Genomic DNA, 19,702 nt, shown 5'->3' with positions numbered 1-19,702 from the left:
GGCACAGAAAGTTTGGCTGATTGAGCCTGTGTGTTTATGGCAGGCAACTAGAACTAAAAAATCCCAGTAATTCCAGTAAGATCCACTGATTGAAACAGCATAGAAATGTAAGTGAGATGTGAAACAAATCTATTGAATTACCCACACAGCAACAAAATTACAAGCTACAGTAATTGCTTCCTTATGAAAGGGAACATTGAAATCTTTATAAGACGTTATGAATGTTTTGTTTAGAAGTCTAATACAGTGCATGTCACTTGGGTAAATCTGTATGTTTAATCTGTATGAGTCATCCACCCTTTGCACGAGTGCCTTACAATTGCATTTCAATCATAAACTCATTGATTAAAGCAGCACGGCATGTTCAGGTTTCTCTTCAAAAGTATAACGCAATTAGTTGCCTATTGTAGCAACAGCCTACTGCAAAAAAAATAAATAAAAAATACTATTTCCTTAAACGTAATTTAAAACAATGTGCTACAAAGAAAGCTAATTGAAAAGTTCCAACGTACTTGATTGATCTTTCCTGTACTCCCCTCAAGCTTCTAATTGTGTTGCTCCTACTGCAGGGATTAAGATTCCTGTCTGTGGATTCGTCAATAATTCTGCAGGAACAGGCAGAACCTGTGAGCTTTTGTCCCTGGCTTTCAGCCTTTCAGAGGCCGATCTATACTGTGATTAGGAAGCATGCCACAATGCCGGGTATTACAGCCAACCACCCAGGAAGGAAAAACACAAGATCTCAGGATTACGATTGGAAATGGCAGATTTGTGTGCTACCCTGCTGCAATGGCTTTACACTTGTAGGTTTATACAGGTTTCAGCATGACTGAGAGACCCCCCTTTCAGAAACAAGTCTCTACATAAAGAGTTAAAACCTTGTCCTCAGTGTCTTTCCTTGAATGACTTTATCAGCTCTGCCGTTCTTCATGCCTATTCATTTGTAACCTGAGGTGCAAAATAATGTAGCACAGCTTTGTAAAATCATAATCAGCTTCCCATTAGATAGTGTCAGAGAGTTCACTTTGAGATAACTGGGTTTACACAAATTATTGTACACCAAGTGGATTCTAATTTCCATTCACATCGGAATAAATACAGTCGCCCTCCAAACCCAAAACAGCATTCTAAGAAAAACTATCGTTTTCCTTTCCCAGTATTGGAACTCATTCCCAGAAGAGCTGATGAGAAAGAACATTCCCTTTTTCTATCGTCATCAAAAAGAGATTTTCAGCCTGTATGTACTAGAAATAATTTGGTTGTGTTTAGAAAGGAAAAAAGGGGATATTTTAAGAGGATGTATTTTTTTTTTAAAACTCTATATACATGTTTTACAATAAATGACAATGCATTTACTATTCCTAGAATAACTAATGTAATAGTTTGGAGAATGATAATGACATACAATGATGACCTGCTGGCTACTGATTGCTTGGTATCTTGAGTAGATTGGTTTAATGGGGTGTGCCCGAATATTTGGGTTCCTTTATTTGTCTGGGTCCTACAGTCTGCTAACCCTTCATATATTATAAACGTGAACGTGTTACTAAGAAAATGAGCCGCAGAAGACTGCAATTGAATTGGATTTATACACTGGTGGCTCATAGGCACCTGCCTCAGCCAGTCACAGCTGAGTGATCGTAACAAGGGCACCTACCTGAGAAGACATCCCATGACACGGGTAGAGAATGGCTTTATCATCATCTTCCGCTCCTTGGTCTAGGCAGTATCCACTGGCCTTGCTGTTCCTCACCTAACAACCAGCACACAAGACGGACATGAGGAAGTTGTTTTGTAAAATTCTTTCGACTTTTTTTGACATTAAAAAAAAACAAACTGTTAGCTGCTTAACAAAAGGTCTGTTATGTGATTCATCAGTGACATTTGAAGACAATAATGGTGTACCATGTAGTTTTATTAAATCATTAACAAAAAAACAAAAAATTGTTGTCCATCGCTAAATAGCTTTAATTATTGATTGATTTATTTTATTTTCCCTGTTTATTTGATCTTTTCTTCTTTATTTTGATTTCATTTAAACTAAAGTGTGTAGGACAAATTACAACGCCTGCCATGTTAATTTCTCCAGAATATGGATTGAGCCGCAGCTGAACTGTGAAATTGAATTGACAATCACTCTCTCTCTCTCTCTCTCTCTCTGACCTGTGCAAGAAATTAAAAAAGAAGCAAAGCATGTTCTCTTCGCATCTCAATAACAGTAACATGCCTTCAAGAATAAAACTATCTGTAATGAATTTAAAATCCTTATTAAGCAAAGCGCTCCTTCGCTAAGCATTGGTTGTTAGTTACATGTTGGCTTGTTCCCAATGGTAGATACAGTGAAGATGCAGAATATTTTCCGGGCAGGAATTTAAGTCAGGACAATAAAGGTACTAATGATACTATAAGAGGGTCTACCCTTTTGTTTTAACCCTTACCTCCCCATAGGTGATGGTGTTGTTATAAATCCGCATCTCGGAGTAGACGTTCTCCAGGTACCATCGGAAACCATGGCACTGTAGCCTTTTCCGTAGTGAGATCCGTTCGGACACATCCCCAAAATCCACCCCAGGGTTCTGTTGCAGGAAAGAAATCAAGGCACCACTTTGCATGAAGTATCTCTAGTGAATGTGTATTTACAGAGTAGTTACTTAGTAAATACATGCGTACTTACACATCATTACAATGGTATTATTCACAGTAACAATGTAGTTTGTGTGTAAATCTTATTGCACGATATATGGAAGTGCACAATTGTATCAGAAAAGGGTTAGGGTGAGGGGGGGTTAGGTTTAAAATTAGCTTTAAAATTAGTTTCAGGGTTAGGGTTAGGGTTAGGGTTAGGGTTATATCATGCAAACATTTTTTGCATCAAACTAGGTCTCCCGGTCTCTTGGGACAAGGTTTCAAGTCACTGTCCTGATAAAGCGGCTGTGTGTTCCCTCAGCTTAACAGTGACTGTTCCAGTTCCAATGTTGTGCTTTGCAAATTTGAATAAAGCGCTTAATTATAAGTATAATTATACCTGGTAACTAAAACTGGATTTGCCTTGAGAAGATCAATGGATTCATGAAGAGTTGTGGATTTTAATGGCTGTAATGGATTTGTATTGTCCCTCCAATGATACAATGATCTGACCATTTAATTAGTGTGGAAACTTATTGACATGTAAACAAATTTTGATTTTCACATCTTTAACCAATGCTTTTATAATGTGTTAGCACCATTTCCACCTGCCACATTCGAACAAGATATAAAATAAACCATATAAAAGATGTATTGCTTACCTGAATATTAGATATTCCATGCAGGTACAGTACGTGTCTGTTTAAAAACATTTTAAATTTCTCTCTGAGCTTTTTTTATACAGACAGCATCCTAATGTCATATGGATGAGGTTTAAAGACACACACCATTTCACTGCAGAGCTCCTTCGCCCGCTGGGGATTTGAGATATCCTGACCTGATTAAGCCTGTGAAAGTCAGTCAGCCAGAATCAGAACCTGACACATAGATCCTGCATGCAAGCTGGCTGCTGCTTTAGTGTCACATTCAGGTGTCACTGCTTAGCAGTGATGGGTGATGGGTCCAGTGATGTGGGAAAGGGCAAACAAAAAAACTGGGAGGTGGGCAAAGAAGAATTACAAAACAAACAAGAACCAAAACTGAAATTGTGACAATAACATGAAGAAGAAGAAGAAGAAGAAGAAGAAGAAGAAGAAGAAGAAGAAGAAGAAGAAGAAGAAGAAGAAGAAGAAGAAGAAGAAGAAGAAGAGGGAATTGCATTTCAAGAGATAAATAAAGATTTTCACACAGACCCTTCTGTAATCCACACTGTGTTGCTGAATTATACATACTTCTTTTGACTGTACAAAAAGACTGGAGCCCCCCTATACTCACGTTCATTGGTATGTTCCATGCCATGTAAACATGTGACTTGAACTCGTCCATCCACACCTCGGCAGCTCTGAGAGCGTTGCGCTTTGCATAGTAATCAATGTCGTTATTGTACGGCTTCTTAGTGCGTTCGATGTGAGCCACCCTGGAGCAAGGCAGGACCTCCATACTGCCTCCACACTGCCACACCTACACACAAATACAACACTGTCAACTGGGTGCAACGACAAGTTTCACGCACAGATTGCTAGCAAATTCTTAGAGTTAAAAGAGGCCAATTATATCAAACACAGAAGAGACAAAGAGCAGCAGATGGCTTGAGGTCCAGGGGCATCATGTGCAACTTGAAGAGCTGGCTGTGTTTGTCTAGTGTGTGAAGTGACACTGCGTGATCCAAAGAGAGATGAGTGCCCACTTCTAGCATTGATGCATGACAAGGAAACTGGGCTCTGTGTTTGGAATGCCAATATCTGAGCACACAGCTTTGGATCAGGAGCGTATAGGCAACAGGTGGGACAGTAATAGACTGTATACAAGGGTCTCCATGTGGTTTTGTTTTACTATAAGGACACATGGTAATAGATTGTATACGAGTCTCCATGTGGTTTTGTTTTACTATAAGGACACATGGTAGTAGATTGTATGCAAGTGTCTCCGTGCGTTGCCTTGGCATTGTTATAAAATAAGAAGCGCGTTTTATGAATTGCTTGACGCAGCAATCTCAGCAGATGTTACACCACAAAGTGCTTTTAGCAGTCCTAACACAAACTTTTTCTTTTTTTTTTTTTTAACATTTCAAGGAGCTGCAGAACACTTAAAAGTTGGTAAAAGTTTTGAGTGCTTTAATGTTCAACCTCCAGTCCATGATCTGTGCTAATCAGGGTATGTGAGACCAGTTATATGAGAAATTGACAACCAGATTAGATCCCAAAAGATTTAATAGAACTGCACTTCAATGGAAAACAAATACACAAACACTGTTATCTTTTCAGCAGGGATTCAAAACCCCTGACTTAGTCTAAAAGGCAGGAATCCAATGAACAGTTTTCTTCCAGACTTTCAATGGTATGTTATTATTGAAACTTAGTTGTTTTCTGTGTGACATACATGTACAGATTCAATAACTGCTGTTATTCCAGAAAAAAAGAAAAAAAAAACAGAAATGGAACTTTTGTGCACAGCTACTAATCTTTGGTCCAGATTATGTAATATAACACAGTATATGGACTGGATGGTGCACATGTTCACATACAGCTTTCTTATATGTCTGTTGTTATTTGGTGCATGCTGCTCTGTTTTTGACAGAGTATTACTTGCAGTGTTGACACAAAGAAACTGCTGTTGCAGCAATTAGTTTGCAGTTTTTATTGCTGAAGTTCAGAAATTCACAAATTGACAGAATATGAGTGTTCCAGCTGTCATGTTGAAATTGCAAATTACAAAAAACCTGTCCAAGTCCATTCATTATGCTGCAAGGTTTTCAGCTCTGTTAACAATGCCAAAGGATGCTTTGATGTCCACTGTGTCGTGCAGACTTTTATTATCTCAGTGTACTTTGACACAGTTATGTGAGGAGCCCATCTGTGTGCATTCAAGCTATTCTGCACATATTCTGACTCTTGTTGTCATCCATATGTGATGGATGTCATGACTCTGCGAGGATGATTAACAGCAAGCCCTCACGCAGGGCTCTGAACAAGGGCACCAGATCCTCAGGTGTTGTATCCAAAGCACTCAGGCATTGCTTTCAGGAGAATTCATACGTTAGATTCGTGTGCTATAGAGAGAAGAAATCAGTGCCATGCTTTTTCAAGGACATATACAACGAGTTGCATTTATATAGTAATAGAGAATATGCAGGAGCATTACTTTGTGTTTGTACTGTTGTCAGAAATACCTTCACAGCTGTCCATACCATATGCATCATATAGACAGATAGCTCGCTATAATTCCAGCGGTAGCAGCAGGTTCTTACTTGAGCTAACTCTATAATGAAGTCAATGCTGCAGATGCATTTGTGCTTTGAAAGTGTTTTAATTAAAAAAATATAAATAATAATAATAATAATAATAATAATAATAATAATAATAATAATAATAATAATAATAATAATAATAATTACAGCTTCCATTGTAAGTTTGTTTACAATTTTAAAGCCACACAAATATTACTGCAACCCAACTTGCTGTGGTATGTATATTAAACATGCTTTGTGTGTGTGCACGTGTGTGCATGCGTGTGAGCGTGTGTGTCTGTGCGTGCATGCGTGCGTGTGTGTGGGGCATATATCATAAACCCTGAAAGCAGAGAACTGGTTGCTACCTATATACTGTATTAGATAGTTTATATAAAGATATAGCAACAGCGTGGTTTACAATGCTGCTTCACTGTGCTACAATGGTCCTGACACTGGGCCAAGCCCCAGCACTGTCTGCTTGCAATGGGATTGTGTTGCTGTTTAGAATGGACCACGATGCATCAAGCGTACCGTTTTAGAGTGCTTCATGCTTGTGTGAGTGAGTACTTGGAAAAGACATAGAAAAAACAAACATCAGCTATGCACTTGTATGTGATGGCTGGCAATACTGTGGAAAACGTCCCGTATCAGTCAACAGCTCTATATATTCCCTGAATCACTATGGGAGTGATTACCGAGAGGCACTGTGCTGCACCAGGCAGTGCATTCCATAACCCCGCTGTGAGTAGCATGGAGCTCAATCCACTTGTCGGTTCTGTTGTCTCTAAGTACGCTCTTTCCATGGTTCCGTTACGGCAGGCTTGTCACATTCTGAGTAATATTATCTGAGGAGATGAAGAACAGCAGCCTGTCTCCCAGCGGGGCAGTGTCAGCTCCAGCTTTAAACAAGGGGCTAATATAAAGCTTGCAAGATTTTCAGGCGGAAAATCTATAGTACAAACACCTAATACATTCATTGGTTAATCTGCAAGCGGATTACCGGCACGTTCCCAATAACCTGTAAGGTATATTAACCTATTTCGCAAACGTGCTTATTAACGTGCTTATTAACGTGCTTATTAACCTATTTTTGCCGTGCTTTTGAATTACCACTTCACTCCACAACCACCACCACCACTTCACTCCCAGCCTCATCCAAGGGGAGGGGGGAGTAGACGATGCTCCTCAGCCTAATATTTTTGTTCACCAGGATGAACACATTCTTATTTTATTGTTTGTTTTTTTAAGAAGGCAGCACCGGGACTCTCAGAAGGATGAAGCTGTGCTGCAACTATTTTTATTCTACTTATTACTCTTCAGCTATTGTTGGGTCAGTGTTTTTGGATACCTATGAGATCTGTATTCTAATAAAGGTGGTTAATTAATGCAAGATTGTCCTGGCTGAAAGGGTTTTGTGTGCATATAGGGGCTTACTTATATGGGAATGACATTAAACACAACTATGCAGTGGCAATGTAGCACAGACTCACATTCAATTCACTGGAGTGCTTGAACAGCGCATTGGCAAAACAATAAGCAACACTGTAAGGTACAGGCTTCTCTTTATTTGTCAGGCAGTGTATAGCGCTAACATGCATGTTCAAGCCAAAGATGTACTGTGCTGCCAGACCTCTGGGGTCACGGATTCCATTCTTGGTAGGGAATTGCAGTTTCTCATCAGGGAAAGGTCGCTGGTACGCAATCAAAGAAAAGAGGTCAAATCAAATTACAGCAAGAGTAAAAGGGTACAAGGTTTCGGGGCAGGAGATTTTAAAAGGAAATTAGCATGCCACTGTATATTGGAAAGAAGTTCCCACTGAATGGCAGAGCACCTGTGATCTAATAAAGAGGGACAACACACAATGGAAGGGGTCTGTGCCATTCACTCATGACCTTTCATATTAGAATCTGTTTGATAAACGAATCCAAATATACAAAGTCTCTACTCTGCAGGCATTATAAAAAGCATTCCTTACGGTATTGAAGTATACTGTGATTAATGCAGAGACTGGAATACGACTGTATCTGAATTGCACTGATAGCTTTGCCAGCTTAGCAAACTTATCAATGCACACATCTCAGCACAGTCACATCTGTTATTGATGGAAAGGGAACGTTCAATCTGCCATTTGTTTTATTTTTTTTTAATAAGAAAACCAGCGTTTCAAGTAGCTCCGGTGTGGATGGGTTGGACTCCTATCTCATTTAGTGTGATCGGGTTCTCAGTACATTCATGATGCAATAGCAGCTTAGCAGCGCCAATGACTTCAGTGTCAATAACCAGTCAACTGTTTCTGTTTGCTATTAGCAAGGTGGTATTGATAACAAAGAGTTAAACGAGGCACAACTGGTGCTGATCTGCGGGCACTTGAAATTCCTGTGTGGAAGCAAAATAAAACAACCCTTTTATAGCATCTCCAATAATTAGTTTGAACTTGTTACAGCTTTTAAATTAAGTTTACAGTGCATTTAAAGAACATACTGGGCGATTAGAAATAGTGGTTATATACCTTGCTCACACAGGCCCATCTGTTAAGAGTCGTTCCAAGAGCTGCTGTTTATTGCTTTTAAATTGAAAATTAAGTTTAAGAACAAAAGGTGTTTGAAGTCAAGCAACAATGTGAAAATGATAAATAACACAGAGCCGCTAAAGATAGCAGATACACCCTCAATTTATATTGTTTGTAGTCACTGCAGCAGACAGATCCCCTAACAGCAATTCAATCCTACAGGATGCTGCATGCCACGAAAACCAAAACCACAAAGAATGCTCCAAAGCAATTCAAACCAGCAGCTTTAGGGCTACAGTGAGGCTTGCTGTAAACTAGGAACAATAAACGAATGTGTTTAAAAAAAAAAAAAAAACAGTTGCCAAAGGATTAAGTTCCAAAGCATTAAAAGCTTCTTAAGAATAATGAGGCATTAAAGGAATTAACAGCCTTGTGCAGCCAGGTGAACACACAGGCTTGTCTGTTTAGACTTTCTATGAGCAGGGTGGAAGGGTTCAATCTTTAATTCCAAGTACGAATTGTTTTAGGAAGAAACAAAATGTTAAAACCCCAGTCCGTCCGTGTACTTTTAATTAAAGGGGGGGGGGTTATTCATAATCTAAAAACAAGCAAACAAGCAACAAAAAACAACCGCAGAGCTGTTTCTTAACACAATGCATCCTTCATGGTTATTCTCTGATAAATGTACCATGCTGAGGATAATTTGTCTCTTTGTTTGAATCCAGTGTCTTAGTTCCCTTGTGGAACTGAATGAATAGAAGCAACACTGAATGAATAGAAGCAACACCCCAGGGACAGCGAAAGACACACAGCAAACTGTAACACGAGAAACACTAACTGATTAGAAATAGATCAGGGATCCCTTGGCCAGGCCTCTCACCTATAAACATTGGCTGCTCAATTAGGAGCTGAGGTAACATCTTCTGTAACATCTAAGCAATGCTGTGTATTAAACAATATAGTGAGCTTCCAGCACAGCTTGCAAATATTGAGTCTGTTAATTCAAGCTAGAGTAGATTACCAGTACTGACTACCTCTTGAAACCTTAGTGGAAGCAGTATGTTTAGCTTCCTCAGTCCAATTGCTTGCTCCACACTCCCACACGCAGCTGAATTTCACAGCAATCTTTAGATCAAGCTTTTCATGTCATTTAATAGAATTGGATCACTGCTAATATTCCTCAGGACTCCCACGGTGTGACACAGTGAAGTTTGATACTGTAAGAGAGAAAGCGTGAGGTTTCACTGTGGTTCCAGATGAGCTGTGGACAGGGGCACTAGAAAGACTGCTCTGTACTGTTCTTCCCCCTGTGGTGTGGGTCTCTGTCCTGTTCAATAGGAGCACAATGATTCGAGCTGCTGTCCTGGGTTATTGTCAGTGTAGGGCCGCTAGCTCACTGATGGAGACGGGGTTTCATCTGTCTATCAGAAGAAAGCAGTGGTCTCTCCACTGAAGCTCCTAACAAGTGTTAGATGACCTTCACTCGCAGCCAGTTTCAGTGGAGTGTCAGCACTCAATTCCCATTCCCTTTCCCTGGCTGAGTGAGTGTCAGCACTCAAGTCACATTCCCCTCATCCTCGCTCAACACATAATGTAATGAGTCGGGACAGAGAAGTCAGTTCCACGTAAAACTAACAGTGTGTTGACCTGTTAATGACCCCAGACATTTTAAAAAAATATATACAAAAAGCGTAGCTATCAACAAAGTGCTAACCAGCTACTCGGAAACCCTTTTCAAAAATGTCAACATCTCTTATACTTTTTTCTGACTCTCTGACCTCCAACAACTGGGACTGTTCACTGCACATCATCAGTTACCTTAGGCTGGGACAGGATTGAAATAAATTATCAACACATTTCCAATAAAGCAAGCTGCTGGCCTTGTTTCACAATCAGCACTGAGGGCTGAACCCGATCTTTATCTGTCAACGAGGAAACTCGTTACCAAGAAGAATGAAGTTCTGGATTATTTGCTTTGGACTGTACTTTGTAGCATTGTGTGCTTATTCCTCTGTCCTGCATACTATTGTATTTTATTTGACATCCAATTTGAATTCAATGAGGAGCATTCAAAAATCTAGACATTTGAATGTGTGAGAATAAAAAGCTGTTCCCAGTCTCCAGGGGGCACGGTGTGGGTTAGAAAGGTATTTTTATACAGGTAATCTGTACACCAGGACTGTATGTTCTTGTTTTTCTCTGCTACAAGCTTTCACAATTAGCTCTTTTCACACTTTGGCACAAAAGCTTTTCATACTGCACTCATTTTTTTTTTTTTGCTAACAGCTTTTAAAAAAAAAGTCATCAAAATGTGAATAAAAATGTATTGCATTACACTGCAGAGTAGAGTGAATCGTTAGTGGATCTCTAAAAGTGACAGACAGTTTATATGACGGTCTTTTTGAAGTTCATTCAATTCTTATGAATTAATTCAGTGTTTTTAATGTTCATTTTTAAGCAAGACATTTAACTGGCACACAGTCTTCCATTTAGAGCAGGAGGCGCTTTAGGAAATTAATATTTATTTAAATTAAGATTTAATATTTAAAATAAAAGTAATAGGTTCCACCACAATCCAAGTGTAAAACCTAATTATAAAACGTTACAAGGTGAAAGAAATGAAGGGCTGCACCCCTTGAAGAGAGCACAAGGGCTTTAACATGACCTGTTTCCTCCCATAGATTTTTCTTGAAGACTTGTCAATTTCATTTTACAGTACGCTTGAAACGGAAGCAATTAGTCATTTGACATTTCCCAATGTTAATGTTAAATGAAAGGTAATACATTTTTTAGAAAAGGCTTTACAGCACAGTGGTGTATGGGTTGTGCCCATATTAGCCCAGTGCCATTAGCCATTCATTCAATGCTGTTATTTTAGACAATGTTTGGTGTGTCTCATGAAGGTTTTTACAGTTATAAATAGACCGACCAAGTGAACAGGGTCTTCTGACAGCAAAACTAGTTTGTTAAACCACAAGAGATAAATCGGCTGTTTAACACATGCTGTAAGGCAAAGATTTAAACAGACTATGCAGCACTTTCTTTCAATTCAAATATAAACTTAATAAACTTGTTAGTTGGTAACATTTTATATTGAGTGTCTCTAACTAGACTGTAATTACATGGTAACTGCATGTGTCATTATATTACACAACGCAGCATGTGTAAATTCAACATGTACTATCCCAGCTACGCACACTATTAGATGTGGCATTGACTTTAATACCTTAATAAACCAAGAAGTAAATAATCAAGTGAAGGAATCGATTCCTGCTTTCCAAATAATTTATGAATTGAGAAAGAGAAATGGTGGCTCGATACCAGATGGTCTTTTATGAATACTGTAAAAAACAAAACTGCAGAGACCTACTCAGACTGCATGTTCTCAAAGTGCTTCATTGTGTCTGATTAATCTAGTCACATCCCAAGACTGGAGGTTTCTGTATTGCACTGACAAAGCTATTTGTTCTTGTCAGGTATACAATGCACAACTTTACAATTCAGCGAGGAATTGTATCAGCATTTCTATATATTTGTTCATGTTAATCTATTCATATCACTTTTTATTGCATATATAATTACAATGTTTCTGTTAAGGATGATGCAAACTGTCTTTCCTTAAGTGAAAACGTTTTTAGAAAATATGTTCTTAGTCCCATTAACTGATAAAAACACATTCTGCTCCTAAAAAAAATGCTGGTGCTGGGAAAAAGCAATCAATTAAATGCCATGTCGCTCTGATGTTCCAAATGAGATTGTTGGCAAATGAGATTATACAAAAAAAAAAAGACCGGTTTCTTTCAGTCTTGCCAGATCTAACAGCCGTTAACGAAGCCAGTTTACTACTTGCGGGTAGTAAATCAAGCCCAGCCATTCTGAAAGAGCTGAGCTTCTGAGACTGTGAGCGCTAAAGTGAACCCAAGAGTTCAATCACTTCCATTCACAAGTTCAGGGGAAGCCAGGTCTTCTCATAAACACAAGTGAGAAAAATGCATTCTTTCAAACTGCTTAAATGCTTTCCATCTATTAAAAAAAGACAAACAGATTGGATTGACTGCATTGGACGAAGAGGTGTAGCTATGCTTTATTCTACCCTGAATACACTGACAAGCCATGTTACTTATTGTGCCAGTCTACTGTTATAGACATTTTGATTCCTATGTATGGATGCATTTACTTTTTACAACGTTAACTCTTTGCTAAACATATCAGGGATGGATCCCACCGTTAGGGCAGGTGTTTTGTCTTATATGGAAATTGATTTTCTTCTTGTCACTTACCCTCATGCCTAGTTCTATGTTTTCCCCTCCGTAAACCTCCATTCCTGGATCCAGGAGACCAATTTCTCCAAAGTAGCTGCGGTCCACCACAAACGAACAGCCAATCATTGCTGGTGTCCTAGAAAAAAAAGGCTGACATTTAATGATTTTATAATGCCAAATATGCACTTTCTCTGTAGGCTGACAGACATGGTCTTGAAGAAGAAGAAGAAGAAGAAGAAGAAGAAGAAGAAGAAGAAGAAGAAGAAGAAGAAGAAGAAGTGGAACAGAACATATGATGTATTCCTTTATTTCTTGTTAAATTCAAAGTATTTGTATTTGGTGTTCAGATGTGAGGTTAAGCATTGTCCAATGTGCTCCAGCCCAGCTCTGCACAGTGCTTGTGTCGGCAGCGCTGACCTGCAGTGCCGCATCACATGCTCTATTGCCTTACTCTCCCTCATGGGACACGAGCAGCAGCAGCTTAAAGAGTACAAGGCTGTCCCTGGTTCCATCCCAGTAATTCTAATTCTGTTCTTCCTTCTTTGTTACATTCCAATCAGATAGCCACTTTGCAAATTCTAGAATGTTGTATATTCATTCTAGTAGGAGTGCCCTAGTAAAGGTTTATTATGTGCTGTATGTGTCATAAAAGAAGAGCAGAATATACCCAAATTCGGTATGTTTTAGGGATGGGCTTCAGCGCAAATGATGGATCTGGTTTATATGTAATAAGCACACTGTTAATTAATTTGTACATTATAACTATGCACAATAACATTGTTATGATATGTAAGTGCACATGCATTTTACTAAGTAACTACTATGTAAATACACAGTAATTAGAGACAGTTCATGCAAAGGGGCTAATTGTATGTTTTGAGTTTAAAGTCAGGCACAGTATATATTTCAAATGTGCCGGGTTGTGTTGTAATTATTCCTCTGGTTCTGGGCTGTGTAACGAGTATATCTGAGCAGGTTCAATTCAAAGGAGGCCACTGTATCTTCAGAATAAGGGAAACCCACTGGCCTAAAGAGGCAGTGTGGTCCAGTGGTTGAAGTCCAGGGCTCATAACCAGAAGGTCACCACTTCAAATCCCACCTCTGCCATTGACTGACTCACTGTGTGACCCTGAGCAAGTCACTTCACCTCCTTGTGCTCCATCCTGCAGATGAGATGTTAAATCAATGTCCTACTGTAAGTGACTCTGCATATAAAGCACAGTTCACAGCCAACCTCTGTAAAGCGCTTTGTGATGGTGGTCCACTATTAAAGGAGCTATATACAGATATTATTATTAATAGAAAGTGGAATGGTTGAAGCCTATTCATTTTATAACAGATTCCTGTCAAGGTTCTTGCAGTACAGTAATGCTGCATCAACAAAATAGCAAAAAAGATACATACAGCAGATAGCTCACTTTGAATGATAAATCCTATTCTAGGAATCTCTGGAGTCGAGTGAGTTACATTAGTGCTTGATGCCGTATTACAATTGGCAATATACCTAAGCATTGTCCAATAAGGGTTTTTAACTTTTTAGTCAATATACAGGACCAGCCCCCATCATAAATCATTCACTGCCACTAGAATAACAAACTGCAAAAGAAAATGAACAAGTACTGTAGCTGACGAACAGACAATTCAAATGTATGCCATGCATGAAGAGTAGAGGCTCTTGCTTTGAAGACTCTATTTCAATCGAATTACTCTTTAAAGAAATCGCTTACACCATTGACTTTCCTTTGTGAATTCATAATACTTTTGGGACAGTTACTCTCAGCTACACGGAGCACAAGACAGTAAGAAATTGGAACGCTGAATTCTCAAGTCTCCATTTGTGATCTAAAGTGCTGTTTATAACAGCTAGGCCTTTTATTTGACAGGCTGACAAATAACTTTAACTGAGCCGAGGGTGGAAAAAAAAAGTATTTGTAAAATCTGACTGCCATATTTTCCTGCTGTTACGGTTTTCATTTTCTAGACAAACCCCTAGAGCCCACATGCACCCTGAAAGCAGTTCTCTTCTTTCCACTGTGAAGTCAGTAACTCTTCACAGTCACTGAAGCTCAAAACAACGTACAATTCTTGCTCAACAGCACGGAAGCAACTGTTATTGTTTAATGGCTTCTGATGGGAGACAAGCCGCAGTTGTGGAAAACATTGATTTAATTAAAAATCCATATTAATGCGACTGCTCAACCGGAACTTGAAAATATCAGCTGCATTGTGAAAGATGCCATTTAAAGAAAACATGAAGGGAATTATAAATTGATTCCATGGTGCTTGTTGAACCCAACCTTGGACAACAAAGTACTCTGCGCTTGAAAGGACTGCACGTTGACAGCATACTAATTGCATGTATCTCATTTATTTACACTGACAGCGTTCTTCTAGTTGCAATCACAGCTGGATTAGGCAATCAACAAAACACATGCGCTGCTGAAATGCACCATTGCCATAACAACCACATTAAATAAAATAATACATTTCAAAACCAGATCTTACTGGCACTAGACTGGGACCCCTAGCCAATACATCCACCGAAATTACAACGCGCAGGATCTGTACCGCTAGATGAATGGAAAAAGAAAAATCTATACAAACCCCATTATGGAGATTGAGTGTGGTGCATTCTGGGTGTCACTGTGAATTGCCATGATTCTTGTTTGTGCAAACGGTTGATCATTCGAATTCGGGAAAAGCATGAACAAGCTGCAGATGAAGCTATTTCGAGGACATTTCAAATTTACGTGAACAGCAATTTAAAAAAAAAATGTTTTTAAGCAGCTTGTAGAAACCTAAATACCAGGTCTGAGATGCTTGTTTCTGAAAGAATGCTTCTCATTGCTTAATGCAGAACAATTCAGCCACACAGCTTAGTACTGTAGGTACTCTGTGTCCACTTTACTGGTATTGCAGTTTGCTATTATTTATTAATGGATCTATTATTCTACACTCCCCTATTATGATTCAATCATTTACACATGTGCAGTAGACGGCAGTAATTAGTACACTTTTGCTGTGTAAGGACAACTCAATAATGCATCACCATAAATATTTTGTGTAAAACAGTCATTAAAATACTGTAACGAGGGAACAGTAGAATGTCAATACATGTTGTTTTAACACTTTACATTGCATTTCTAGTTGCTATGACTTTACATAGTAGTTACCTAGTAAATACACGTGTACTTACTTACACACAATTAATATTGTTACACGATGACACGTTACTGTGAACAAATTCTTATATATATATATATATATATATATATATATATATATATATATATATATATATCATATATATATATATATATCATGTTAATAACGTTTTATCGCAGTCCTATACTCTGGAGTTTGTCTATAGGTTTTTGGGGGGAGGCTCCAAACCCTTGTGAATTTGAACACGGCGCACCTGTTTTGTGATTAGCCAGTTCAATCAGCAATGCACATGACCTAGTGCTGGCATATCATTGGCAGATCAACAAAGGGTTACAGGAACAGGAGGTGAAGCAAATCCATGGTCCACTCAGATTTAACCCTCTGCCTTCTCTGCCGTGTTGACCCCTGAGATGCCATATCATTTATTAACTTGCAGATCACTAACTCTCAGCCAATCCAAATTAAAAATGAAGTTGCAAACGGGCAGAATTGATGGCTTCCTACACTGCAACCGTGATGAGTATGAAGGACTGTCGGACTGTAAGAGAGCTGATCAGTTGCCATGGCGATTCAAACAATAATAATAATAATAATAAATCACATGCTATAATGTAATGGGCTTTTAAATAGCCTTGGCTTGTAAAACTTTAGCAAGCTCATTGTTTTTGTGAAGGGCCTCTTTCTCCCTACCTAATGGGAGCTGTCTCGTCTCCCTTGTCCAGCCAGTCCTGGGGCGGGATGATGTACATGCACCACAGCCCCCAGTTATAGCCGTGGGCTGCATTGGCGTACTGCTGCACCTCGAACGTGTTGTACTTGATGTTGTCAATGGCCGGGAGCAGGATACGGGTGCGGTCCTCCCTAACTCTGCTCAGAATCGGTTCAGCCCTGGAAAGAAAGGACAGAGAACATTGCAGCTTGTCAAGAGGGGAGGCAACGCTCCTTGCAATCCGTGCTTCACCAAGGACAGGTGGTGATAGAGGACACATTGCTGTGGTGCTAGAGGACACATTGCTGTGGTGTTAGAGGACACATTGCTGTGGTGATAGAGGACACATTGCTGTGGTGATAGAGGACACATTGCTGTGGTGATAGAGGACACATTGTTGTGGTGCTAGAGGACACATTGCTGTGGTGTTAGAGGACACATTGTTGTGGTGCTAGAGGACACATTGCTGTGGTGCTAGAGGACATATTGCTGTGGTGATAGAGGACACATTGCTGTGGTGCTAGAGGACATATCACTGTGGTGATAGAGGACACATATCGCTGTGGTGATAGAGGACACATATCGCTGTGGTGATAGAGGACACATTGCTGTGGTGATAGCGGACACATTGTTGTGGTGCTAGAGAACACATTGCTGTGGTGCTAGAGGACACATTGTTGTGGTGCTAGAGGACACATTGCTTCTTCTTGTAATGCTATATAGTGTTGTATTGAATGGCACTAGCTAGTTTTTTTCTCATGTGAAATTAAAAGCATTATGTGTGAAGGTTATGTGTGCTGCTCCCTCACTAAGTTAGGGCACAGTATATCGATTTCAGAATAAACAACAGGGCTATTAATGCAAACACATAGGAGAAAGAGCTCTAGACAATGGTTTACCAGTTGTGTCACTGTAATTAAGAGAACTGTGCAATTTCACTCAAAACCCATGTATGGTTTTTACGATTAACGAGGATGCCTCATTAGTCCTACAGATACCCAAGCCAGTTGCTGATATAATTACTGACGCTGTTGCCCTGATTTCAGAACCGGAAACGTGCACATCCCTACCGTCACATCTAACTTTGATCAAGATAGATAATGCTGTGTAAACGAGACCGTGAGACAGAGAAACCAGAGCGGATTTGCACTTAGTATCAAGCTGTTACAGTGCAGTCATGCTGGAGATTCCCAGCTGCATTAAGGGAATGTGCCGTTCAGGTATATCCCACCGGATGTGCTACAATTTCACAAGTCAATGCACAATGTGTGCTTTTGATTAAAACAAAAGACTGGCTTGAAGTGTCTTTGCACCCTGTGATTAAAAAAAAACAAACATCAAGGTTAAAGGCAACCAGCAAATAAATAAGTAGACCACCATATATGTACAGTATACATTTTATTACAAACTCATGTTGAGTTTTGAAGAAAAACACTTTTAATTTGCAGCTATATTACATTAAGAGAATGGGCTTTTAAATGGGTTATTTTAAGGTGAAGGCTAGATGATCAGTTGCTTTTTTCTGTAGATGCAAGTCTCTTAAAGAACGTCTTGGTCATTTGTAAGGCTCCTTTAGCCACAAAGGCTGGACAGCTCTGCTCTAAAGTATGAACAGGAGGGTCGCACACAGAGTAAACCTCTCAGATGTGACATCACCCATCATCACCAGAGCATCCCTCTATAAAGCATCCTAGTTAACGGCAGGAAAATTGATTATCCACAAGTCACCAGGCCATTACAAATGTGGTCCGAGAGGATCTGGAGGTATACAAATTCAATTTACGACCTCAGCAAAGGCAGCTCCCGAGACATTTGGCCCCGAAACATGAAGAATAACTGCCTTGGCGCGCTCTCAAGGTTTTATTTTCTCACTGTCGCATTTGGGCCCAATGGTCTCGGCTCTTAAAAACTGCTGCCGCTGACCAGAGCGTTACAAATCTGTGTGGGACGGAGGAAGAGGGAAGGGGAGGGAAACTGCTGACAGAAGTGTCCATATGGAGTTCTTTAGGAAGCTCTGCACAGTGTAGTTTACTGTCAGCCAGGCTTGCACTGGCTGTTATTGCAAGTATGTAACTGCAATCATTTCTTTACATTAAGTGTCTCTAATTACTGTATATTTACATAGCAGTCACCGAGTGAATACATGTGTACTTAGACACAATTACAATCAACTTAACCTTAAAAAAACTGTCTGCACTGTAAGGTTCAGCGGTTGCTGAAATGATCCACAGGACCGTCTTCCACTGAATCCTAATGACTGTGAAGGTCAATGCTGTGCCTCAAGGCAGTGATGATATTGATGGGGACAAAAATAATATGAGTTTTAAAAAAAAGTCCAAAAAGCTGGTCAAAAAACCACAGGCGATGGATCAATAATGATCTGCAGCACTGGTTCTGCATTCTCAACACCTTACATGTGGGATGCAACATGGACTTTATTAACAAAACCCCTGCAGCGCAAACATAGCAGTATGTGAACAAAGTCATTCGTGAACAGACACCACCTTTCTCTAGATAGACTGCACTGCACTGTGCAACAGCCTGCAAGGGAAAATAACACCAACACCTATCACAGCTTTAAATGCGGGTCCAGCAGAATACCTACAGTCTAAATCGACAATAAAGAAGACCTCTGTCAGGAACCTTAGCCATCTGCTAGTGTCATTTCTTGATGCTGTTCAAAATATCATCTGGGCTCTTTAAAGATGTCTTGTGTGTGTTTTATGTTCTGGCGTAATTCAAATGCAGTAAGAAACAATTTCAGTGCAGATATAAACAGATATAACCCCATTGTACCATGTTGCTCTCCTTCAAACACAGACATTGCAGATTCATGCTTTATCCATGCATGTTCCTTAGCTAACTAAAAACTAAACACGGAGGTTAGGAACAGCTTACATTTCAATTTCCTTCAAATAGATATAAATAACCAAAGAGAACATTATTGTTTTAACAATGGAGGCTTGAGAGGGCTCTTAAAATAATGAAACACGACAGCGCAGTGGTTAAGTCTATATATATATATATATATATATATATATATATATATATATATATATATATATATCTATATATATATATATATATATATATATATATATATATATAATATATAAAAATTATATAATATATATATCATTTTTGTATTATTTTTTTTTTTTTACAATTTCAGATGGAAAATATTTACTAACTGGCCTTTAAG

The 19,702-nt window shown here is 39.2% G+C and overlaps 1 protein-coding gene across 2 annotated transcripts in view; it reads right to left on the bottom strand.

Moving 5' to 3' along the window:
* Positions 1-1,351: 1,351 nt before the first annotated feature.
* Positions 1,352-19,702, bottom strand: part of LOC121296806 (polypeptide N-acetylgalactosaminyltransferase 9-like) — a 43,887-nt gene continuing 25,536 nt past the window's right edge. The window contains exons 5-9 of one of the 2 annotated variants that reach the window (XM_041222625.1): positions 16,482-16,679; positions 12,645-12,762; positions 3,901-4,086; positions 2,439-2,576; positions 1,352-1,753 (exon numbers count right to left, since the gene is read on the bottom strand). In XM_041222625.1, coding sequence (XP_041078559.1) covers positions 1,625-1,753; positions 2,439-2,576; positions 3,901-4,086; positions 12,645-12,762; positions 16,482-16,679 — 769 coding nt within the window. In that variant the 3' untranslated portion in view covers positions 1,352-1,624. Of the gene's footprint in view, positions 1,754-2,438; positions 2,577-3,900; positions 4,087-6,107; positions 7,546-12,644; positions 12,763-16,481; positions 16,680-19,702 lie in introns of those variants that run through there. The other variant, XM_041222626.1, reaches the window with a different exon arrangement.

Source organism: Polyodon spathula, chromosome 22 (assembly GCF_017654505.1).
Source record: "Polyodon spathula isolate WHYD16114869_AA chromosome 22, ASM1765450v1, whole genome shotgun sequence".
NCBI lineage: Eukaryota > Metazoa > Chordata > Actinopteri > Acipenseriformes > Polyodontidae > Polyodon > Polyodon spathula.
This window is presented reverse-complemented; position numbering and strand designations above follow the sequence as displayed.